Genomic DNA, 11068 nt, shown 5'->3' on the forward strand with positions numbered 1-11068 from the left:
ACCTGTCTGAAAATGAGCTGATCAGATTTTGGCCACTTGATGATGTCATAACGATGTTTTGTCTTGTGTAACCATTAGCCAATCAGCAACCAAGGTAACCCCCCCCCCCCCTATCACCTGAATCTCCTCCTAGAGCTCCATTGTGTTCTTTGTAACCAAATGTCTCTCAGAGGGGCGTGGGGAGGGGCTCCTTGTTTTCATCTAAAGTAACAGACAGAGAATCAGCACTTTGGAAACAGGGCTGAAACAGAGGGGATTATGGGTAATGCTGCAATGATCTGTTTGGTGTTGCAGCCAATCAGAGACAGGCTCTGGATATATCTGAGACCTGTGATGTATTGATGACAAACAGTTTAATAGGGGATCTTTAATATCTCCCACTAATCAACAACGTGACATTTGGTTCCCTAACCCTAACCCTAAATCTGCAGATAGCTGAAATGGACTTGCTCAGTTTAGATTACCAAGTCATATCGATTCCTCAACTTGAGCAGAAATCATTAAACAAATATATTTTTAAATAGCAGAATAAATAGCCTGTACATATTCTATATGTCTGTAATTGCAGTTTTTGATGTGAACACACTAACCAACTAGCAGTTAATGAAGTTATGTTTCCATCCTTACAATGAAGGGAAACCACTTCACTGGAAACAAAATGTTGAAACCACACCTTAACAAAATCTACATCCTCTTGTAGTCACATCTTGACCATGTTATGAAACTGCGTCTGCCGAGAGACGGTTTCTTTCTCCGTCAAACACCAACATCCTTAGAAACCACAACCCACATCTCCTCCTGCCTCTTTTTTTCAAACGGGTTGATTTAATGTGTTTTCTCCCTGTTATCAAAATAGCATACCCACTTTCCATCAAATCACCAATACTCTCCACATCCTGTGAGCTACTTCTAAGTGCCACTGAAGAAATGGGGGTTTTACAGGCTGCATAAAACCTGCATAATACCTGTTCCAACGGAAAAAGGTTTAACTGTGAGAAATAAAAATACCTTAGCAACAAAACAAGTCCTGCAAATGCACATCAGCATGTATCAAATAACTCTCAAGTCCAAAGCACCAAATCAAAGTCTGGCGTAAGTCAGGCGTACCAAAGTCTGACGTCGAATGGAAATAAGAATGAATAACAATTCCTTAATTGGAAGCCATCAGAAAAACGTACATTTCGTGGGCAGTTGAGCAACATTACAAGTCCTTAAAAAACAGCTGATTGATTGATCGTTGTTTTTCAAGAGAGGTTTGTCGTTAAATGTTATTTTCAGCCTCTGAAATAAAGAGAGTTGCTGATTTTCTCTGTTTTAGTTAAAGATATCACCTTGGCCTTAGAAAAACTTAGATGTACCGTACATTTTTAACCCTTTTTACTATTTTTAAAGACACCATCAATTAAATCTAGAAAATATTCTTCATCATGACCGGCAGTAACCCATTTCCTGCCTTTTCCATCACCTGTATAAAGTAGCATAACATAGAAATACTTAGTAAAGAAAAGTACATCAAAACTCTACTTAAAGCTCACCTATTATGCTATATTTGAACGATATATATTATAGGACCATATCTATAAAAAACATGTCTATGAAGTGAACAGATCACCCATTGTAGCCTCACACCCCTCTATTTCAGCCCTGTTTCTAAAGTGCTGATTCTGGGTCCTTAGCTTTAAATGTAACCGAGCTGCTGCTGACCCCTTTGGAGCAGATACTCAGCTAAATGCTGATTAAACACCATATCATGTTCTAAACCACATCAAGGATTCTCTCTGAAACAGTACGTAGCTCAAACTTTTTTTCTCTCTCAGGTTTACCACAAGGTGAGTTTCTTTTTATTTCCTGCTTCTTCACACACATGCTCTCCAGTACAGGTTAGCTCTGAGTGTTAGCGATGCTTGCTAATGTGAACTAGGACCATATTACTTCTGACGTTTGTGATGGACGATAGGATGGGGCGGAACATTGCCAGGAGTTCAATGTAAAGCCCGCCCACATTTGAGTAATTTCGTCATGACACACTGGGGACACATATTTATGTAGAAAAGACATCAAAAAAGTGCATTTTGCTTGATCAGTGACCTTTAAGTACAATGCTTGAGTAAATGTACTTCATTACACTCCACCAATTTAACTATTAACAACACTCCCCTCCCTCTCCCGTTCCTCACCCCCCTCTCTGAGCGACCCCCACCCGGTGACCCAGCAGAGCAACCCGGGCTCCAGCCGGTGTGCGGGGGGGGGCAGGCAAGCGGGTCGGTTGTGTCCGGCCAGCAGAGCGGAGGCGGGTCGGTCCAGCTGCAGCAGCGCCAGGTCGTAGTCGTGGGACTCGGAGTCGTAGTACGGGTGGAGCTGGATCCGTAAAACTCGAGCCACTTCTTCAGTGGAGCTGCTGGGGTTCAGAAGGAGCTTCCCCAGGTACACCGTCCACACCGAGGGGGCGTACAGACTGCAGGAGGAAGATTATTAACATTAATCGGTGTAGGACTACATATAGCAAGTTACTCCTCTATGCACCATTGGCCTTCGTGGAAGTATAGCGCTTTTCCAAGAGCTATTGTATATTTGTACAGCTTTAGAGGAAGTTGTTAACTGTTGCCAAGAAATACTTGAGCAACTGTTTCCCTCAGAACGTACTTTTTCCTTCAAAATGTCTACAGAAATATCAACACTTCCAGAACACTATGCAAGCTTTTAACCACTGTTTGAGGAACGCTGAGAGAGATGAATTGTTAACCCTCGAGTCTACAGGATGTGAAAGAGTTTTTGGCCGTGGTCCAGCCAGCTGAGCCTGCATGGCTTTGAAAGATGCGAGTGTATGTGAATACATTAGTACGCTGGCTTTGAGTCACACAGGCTGTTGCAGCAAAGACACAACAGAAAAAACGTTTGGTGGAAACAGAAAGGTAAACCAAAGCTGTCTGAACAGTTCTAACATGCTAAAAAGGATTTATCCACTTCATTGAATAAACATTTTGAAATGGGGACGGTCGCAACACTTTTTGAATTGCTCTCAATTACTCAGAGACTCTTCGGTGTAGACCAACCTTTTTTTTATATATATTAAACTTGCGTATCTGTGCTAATTATCCATATGGATTATAACATAAGACAGATCACTCAGAATGTATCTGAAAGTAAAAAAGTAAATTCTGTAAAAGTTAGTCAGCTAATTTCACTTTTTGTCTCAATAAGCATGCAACTATGGACATTATTATTAAAATAATATTATAGATTTATTTATAAAATAATATTAAAGTGTCAGTCAGGCAACATTTTAATATAAAGACAACTGGTTGCAGCGTTGAAAGCTGGGCACTGTTTGTTCATTAAAAAGCTGCTTAGTGGCACGAAAAAATTCAAATACCAGGTTTAAAATTACCCGGATCTCAAGCATCCTGCACTTACCTGTCGTCATAGAAACAGTGGGCGGCGGACACCACCCATTGGCTGGAGATGAGCGCCCCCCCGCAGATGTGGTTGCCCCGCACCTGGAGGCTGGCCTGCCATGGCCACTCCCCCTCCGTGGCGTTAGCCCCGCCCACAATACGACTGGAGAACTGCCTCAGGCCGCAGTCTGAACACACAGGAGTGTTAGAACAGGTATACATATGCAGAGCAAGTTCAATATGCACTGTAAAAACTGTAAGAAGTGTTACTCAAAGTAATTAGTTTATCTTGGCAAAATGACAACGTTTTCAAAAATGACCTCACTTAAAAAAAGGCTTACCCAGAAGAAAAAATCTCATGACTTTTTTCAGAAAATCCTGACTTTTTCTTAACATTTCAGAAATATGATTTTTACTCACAGTTCTGATATTTTCCAGAAAATCTTTAAATCGAATTTTTTTTGAAAATCTCCAAATCCTGACTTTTCTCCTGAAATGTCAACATCTTTGAAAAATTCTGAGATTTTTCAGAAATTCCTGATATTTAAAAAAAAATCTCAGAATCCTTACATTTAAAAAAAAAAAACAAGATTTTTCTTCAGTACAAATACACAGTGCCACTTTAATATTCACTCTGTAAACAAACTGTAAAACCTGTTACTGAGCGTGAACTTTTAACAATGAGGCAACAATTTCAAAGCTGTTTGCTGAACTTCTGCATTTTCTGAGTTGGTTAAATTTACTAATTTTGTTTGCCTGTTAATATAATCATTATGGTACAAAAACAAATGGCTGTCATCCCGTGCAAGCATTCAAAGTTTCAACCTCAAAACACTTGAGCTCTTAATCACCTCATTTTGAAAACAACTACTTTCCAAATAATTCGTTTAAAAAATGATGTTGATAAGTTTTGTTCTCAAAATCTCTAAATTGTAAAACTGTTGTCTGTAAATCTCAGAATTCTGACCTTTTTCTTAAAGTTATTACCTGATGTCAGAGCAAAGGATCAGACCTTAAACTGCACTGTAACTTTTATTCATGTATTTTTTCTTTTAATGTTTCTTTTATTATCTGTGCTTTTTAATGACTGTTTTTAAATGCCATTTTCTGAATCTCTTTCATTTTTGTAATGCACTTTGAATTGCCTTGTGTTGAAAAGGTGTTATATAAATAAACTTGCCTTGCCTTGATGAGAAATTTCAAATTCTGACTTTGGTCAGAAAATGTCAGAATTCTGGCTTTTCCCGAAAATATCGGAATTCTGACTTTTTTTCAGAACATTTAAAAATGTTGACTTTTTTCAGAAAATTTCAGAATTCTAAATTGTTTCTGACTTTTTCTCAAAATTCAAACTTTTAAAAAAAAAATATCCAAACCTTACTATTCTCCTGAATTCGGCCATTTTCCAAATTCAGATTTTTTTCCTATATATCCTGATTTTTAAGACATTTTTCAAAATCCTGACTTTTTACTCCCAACAAATGAAGTCTAATAGCATCTTTAGAAACCTGTCAAAGAAAGTATGAAACATATCACAAAGTAAATTACTAATAATATACTAATAAAACACATATTAATTAAGTGTGTTATTAAATGTGTGTATCTGCTCACCACAGTGCTCCTCATCGGAGGCGTCGGGGCAGTCGGTCACAAAGTCACACTCGGGGTTCGGTTTCTTCAGACACGTTCCATCAGCACACACATAGGTCATATCTGAACACTGCACACCTGCACATACACACACACACACACACTAAAACATTTACCAATGTGCAGAAGCTTTCAATCATGGCGTCTTGTGTTTTCTCTCTCTTTNATACACACACACACACACACACACACACACACACGCACACACACACACACACACACACACACACAATTCTGAGGTCAGAAATCAGTTCTTCTAAGAGGTCAAATAAAGCCACGAAAAAGATTAAAATATTAAAATGAAGGAAGTAGATTTAGCAAAAGGCTGGCAGGTGATTTATTGTGTGTGAGATGTGTGAGTGGTGTGTGTGTGTGTGTGTGTGTGTGTGTGTGTGTGAGTGTGTGTGTGTGTGTGTGTGTGTGAGAGACGGTGTTACCTTCAGTACAGTTCATCTCGTCTGATGCTGCGGGGCAGTCTGGGAGTTGGTCACACACCTTGTAGTAGTCCACACACTGACTGTCCTCTGGACACTGGTACTGCGCCACACACACTGTGTCACACACACGTACACACACACACACACACACACACACACACTAAAACATTTACCAATGTGCAGAAGCTTTCAATCATGGCGTCTTGTGTGTTCTCTCTCTTTTTTATTAAATCACCAATAAATAAATAAATACCACAGTTTCTCTCGTCAAGTCCGTTGGGACAGTCTTTGATTCCATCACAGGCGGGAACGCACAGGCCGTTAATGGTGCACAGAAACTGACCAGGGCACGCTGTAAAAAAACCACACACACACACACACACACACACACACACACACACACACACACACACACACACACACACACACACACACACACACACACCACACAAAGGTTACTTAGCAATGAATTTCTTGGTTGTGTTTACTGCATGCCCAACTCACGATCTGATTGGTTGAAGACTCTGTATCGCAGCTGAAGTCCTGGCCCTGTGATTGACACCTCTGACGTCATGACAACCGTGGTCGTCGTGGAGATTAGGAAGAGACGCTCGGTGTAGGGCTGCAGACCCCGAGTTCCGCACAGTCTGAGGAGAGGACAGACACACATTTTGGCACTTTTTATTGATTTCTTCTGAGAAAATGTCGATAACTCTGTACCAAAAGCATGAATACATTGCAAAAACGAAAGTGCAAAAACGTTTAAGAGACACACAACTGAATTAAATATATTTATCGCCAGAGTTAGCCAACAGGCAGTTTGTTTCTGTAGTCCGAATGTGTCAGTCACCCTAGGAAACCATTTATTATACTTACAAACATGCAACATTGAGACTCACAATACAGAATAGTAATATTACATGCCAAAATAATAAGATAAATTATTCTCAACAAATGGACCTTATTGTGATCTCTTATTTGACAGTGTTTCAAGATCACGCACAGCAGAAATACAGAGATAGAAACATACTGTAAATAAAAATATAACATGCTCTTGACTCTCAGTTTATCCACGGCACAAATAACAAAAAATGTCAGGCTTGATTGTGGGTTTAAAATCACAAGATGTAATTAGACAGGTTAAATTGAACAGAAATGTAAAACACCTCTAAAATGACAATGTCCTTGTCTTACAAGTGTGTATATAGCTCTAACAGGACACTGCTGCCCCCTGTTGGTCAGAACAGATCATGACCTGTATGAAGAACTTTCAACATGCACAAGCACTTCCTGTTTGACACTGAACCAGACATAGCTGGCCATTATAAATACATTTCTGGGATCTATTGATTATTTAGCAAAGGGGTGTCCAAACCTTTTCACAGAGGGCCACATTAAGAAAACTATACGAAGGGCTGGGCCACTTATGGAGGTTAGGTATACTGCCTCGTAAGTTAAGTTATGCAACATGTAGGTAAATTAGGCTTGATACATGAATATACTTTAAGAATAAAATAGCCTACATCACAGCTCTCTATAGGGTTTCATTTATCTTTTTAGCAACTTGTCCCTTAAAACAGAAGCTTCAGATTGATTATAATAAGAGGAAATATGAAGCGTGTATTTCAAGCTTGTTATTAGGCTTTTTTTTTTATCAACTAAGACTTGTTAGAAAATGTTTTCAACATTAATTGACTGAATGTATTTTAAAAGTGGGTTCATTAACACATGAATGCTACTGTGTAATATATTTTTACATATTTAAGAAGAACAATATAAGAAAATCACAAGTTTCATTGGTGGGCCATACTTCATTATACTCTTTTAATTTGCTGAGGGCCGATTCAAAATGGTCCAAGGGCTGTATTTGGCCCCCGGGCCGTAGTTTGGACACCCCTGATGTAGCACATCCTACCTGCGGTTCTGGACGATCCACTGGCCCTGAGTGCAGACCTGATTATACACGGCTCTGCTCAGCTCGTAACCATCGAGCTCCAGAGACAAACCCATCCCTGCAGCCGGCATCTGAAACCATACAGGGCAATACACAGATATACAATACAGTCAATCGATGTTTATTTATATAGCCCAATATCACATGTTACATTTGTCTCATTGGACTTTACAGTTTAACAATGAAGGTAAAGCATGCACAAACATTAATTCATCAACAATATGAGGGGCTGTTAATGGTTAGCAACAATGAATGAAATATTTTGAGTTTAAAAAATCTGGATAAATTAAGATACCACTGTAAATATTTATTTGGAGGAGTAATTGGTTTTCCAAGTTGTATAAGCTATTTCAAACAATTTCCCCATACATGATATACAAATATTGACGTTTGACAGACCTAAAATATTTGTGTTTAAAAATATTTTATTTTAATCACAACAATAAAAAATGTTTCACTTTTTAGAAATGTATATTTTGTGGAATAACCATGCATTATAATTACAATATTAATATATGTTGGCATCCTGCCCAAAAGCCTGCTGTTGGCGGACTTTATGACACTCCTGGAGAAAATCTTTAAAGAGGCCTTATTCTGCTTTCTGTGGAGTTCCCTCTCCTGAAGTGTGTAGGTGTAAATGGTCTGCAAAGCCTGAACTCCATGTGTTCCCTTCAGAGGGAGTTTCTCTCCCACACACACCTCCATTGGACTCCTTTGTTTACTTCCTCGAACACAGTGACATCACTTTAGAACACTCGCGCTCCTATTGGCTAGCAGTCCAACACATTGTAAGTGATAGGCTAAGGGGCGGGACATCTCTAAGCAGTCGACCAATCAGAGGAAGCATGGAAACATTTCAGAGCTGTAAATGGATGAGGGACTCTTACGGTAAAGCTCCAGGTACAGTTTGTGTTAGGGGGGTAGTAGCTGGGGAAGAAAGGCGTGCTCAGAGACCCCTGGACCCCCGAAACTGCCTTCAGCTCTATAGAGGAGCTAGAGTCTGAGAAACAGAGAGAAAAAGTGTATGATACGCAATAAAATATACATTCTGCCACAAAACGTTAGCCTAAAGCTCCTTCTCTGTCCCTGGTATGTAAAGCTGTTTGAAATGTTTCTGAACTGGTAGAAGAAGGTCTTCAGGTAAACTCACTGCGGCGGGTCCAGGTCTGTGCAGATAGACTGAAGGGGTCTTTGTAGTTATATAGACCCTGTTTCCAAACCACCGTCATCCACTCTCCTGAAGACAGGACGCGCACCAGCCTCTCATGTCTGCTGCAGCCGTACACACTGTGAGAACAGAGGGAAACAGGAATAGTATAGTAGGTCAAATAAAGGTTAACTTAAATTATGTTTGGCTTCAATTAAAGGTCTCCTATCATGCAAAATGCACTTTTGTATGTCTTCTATACATAACCATGTGTCCCCGGAGTGTCAGAAAACAAAACCCTCTCTCTTTTCCTCCATACCCAAATCTCTAGAAACGGGGGAACAACGGAGCTGATCCAGATTTGCTGCCGATATGACGCGATATCGGAAATGTGGGCTGGCTTTACACCCACGGCCCTATCAGAAACCTTGCCATCAGAAACAATGCGCAACGTGTTTTGGAAGTAATATGGTCTGTGTTTACATTAGCATCGCTAACACTCAGAGCTAACCTGTACTGGAGAGAGTATGTGTAAAGAAGCAGGAAATAAAAAGAAACTCACCTGGTGGGAAACCCTCAAGAGAAAAAGAGTTTGAGCTCCATACTGTTTCAGAAATAATCCTTGATGTGGTTTGGAACATGATGGCGTTTAATCACGGCAGCGTTTAGCTGAGTATCTGCTGGTAGAATTCTCCTGATCAGATACTCAGCAAAAGCTCCCCCCTCTTTTTCTTTTTCTTGTTTAAAGCTACAGACCCGGAATCAGCACTTTAGTAACAAGCTGAAATAGAGGGGGATGAGGCTAGAATGGGTGATCTGTTTGGTATTTTGAGCAAAATAATTCATAGAAATATTTTTTATATTTTTTTATATATCTGACACCTATAATATTCAATCTCAGGATCCATGTATCTGTGATCCTCTCCAGAATGGAAGTAGTCATCACATACAGAGCATCAACTAGTTCCTGAACAGTGTCCTTCACATGCTGATATCCAAGAGAGGGAGTTCCACAGTCACAAGATGGAGGAATACTGATTCAAAGCAGTATTCTATGCTTAGTTCAGATTAGCTAAGGCCTGTGTAAGCAATTAACATGACAGTCATATACAGTACCTATCTCCCTGGAGGCTGTGTCATCATGTTTAATCGTTAAACATAGCTATCGTATGTTCAACACTGTGTCTCATGAGCTTCTTTTATGTAATCATACATCCGGTTACGTACACAGCTACAGTTGGGCCTTTGTTATCATGTGCTACTCTGATATAGACAAAGAGTACACACAGTATTTTCCCAACAGCGTATGAAACTCACGATGTGATGAGGTGTGTGTCGGCAGGGGTTATGGAGTCATACACCACCAGTCGGTCGCGGCACTCAGGCAGCAGCCACTCCATGTGGAGCTCCAGCTGCGAGCCGGGGGCCGTCTGGAGGTGCCACAGGCAGGAGGAGCGCTGCGTGTCGGGGCCGCGGAGAGCCAGGGGGCCGCTGGAGACCACCAGCTGGTAACGGTAACAGTCTGGTGGAGAGGACGGCAAAAAGAAATCCACAGTTAGAGGTTCATTTGGTATTATGTGGGACTTGTGTTGAAGTACATGTATGTATATTTTGCTTTGATTTTATGTTTAGAGCCATGAATAAAACACTAGAAGACAAATATATATAATCCCTTTTTCCACTAAAGCCTGGAGCATTAAAAAACAGCGAATAAGCGATTGTCCTATCATTATCATGGCATTAGTAAATTATCGCAATGTAATTAGAAAGCTCTGTATTTGCATTGAACATGGGGCTTTATTACGAGAAATATTGGGTAAACAAAGATTTTAGAGGGTGGTGCGCATGCTGGTGCTGCACCATAATCACAGCTCAATCAAAGTGAAAAAATTGATAGAAAGATAAATAAGTAAGAAGAAGCAAATGAAAAATAAAAAGTGATACCAAATGAGGCTTTCAAAAGCTCTATAACTTTGGAGTTGGTTTCTGTGGGGAGCAGATCACAAAGCAAATCAAAATAAAACAATCATCACACACACATTCCTGTAAATGCCCCAATGTGAGGTCCAGGCAATTTCGGGAGGGGAATAAGGACCACCCATTCTGATATACTTAGAGACATATTATTACTGCATTTCAGCACCAAGTGGCCACCTGAGTTTAGCTTTCTCCTAACATTCTTTAAAAAATGTAAACAAACATTAATTCTTTTACATTTTGCCTTTCAACGGGGGCGCTGTTGAGTTAATTTAGTGATACACTTGTTTAGCTACCTTTTGTCATTAGTTTGCAGTTATTTTTAGGTGCAATTTATATTTTAGTATCGACAATAATTAATTGATGAATGGTTTAGAAGTGTTTAAACATAGTTGCACAGTTTAAGATTCATATACACTATATAGACAAAAGTATTGATCCACCTACACATTACACCTACAAAAATGTCACAAACTGACTTGTTGCAACGGTGGCATCCTATTACAGT

General features: G+C 39.8%; 1 protein-coding gene across 1 annotated transcript; it reads right to left on the bottom strand.

Moving 5' to 3' along the window:
• Positions 1-2136: 2136 nt before the first annotated feature.
• Positions 2137-10105, bottom strand: tmprss6 (transmembrane serine protease 6; the record flags this gene model as incomplete). Its single annotated transcript, XM_010768932.1, has 10 exons — positions 2137-2455; positions 3415-3583; positions 5007-5123; positions 5483-5596; positions 5736-5834; positions 5987-6129; positions 7398-7507; positions 8324-8436; positions 8587-8723; positions 9901-10105. Coding segments are annotated over 10 exons (1526 nt in total), but the record flags the coding sequence as incomplete, so codon positions are not given.
• Between the last annotated feature and the right edge of the window lie 963 nt (positions 10106-11068).

Source organism: Notothenia coriiceps, unplaced genomic scaffold, assembly GCF_000735185.1.
Source record: "Notothenia coriiceps isolate Sejong01 unplaced genomic scaffold, NC01 NC01_scaffold00006114, whole genome shotgun sequence".
Lineage (NCBI taxonomy): Eukaryota > Metazoa > Chordata > Actinopteri > Perciformes > Nototheniidae > Notothenia > Notothenia coriiceps.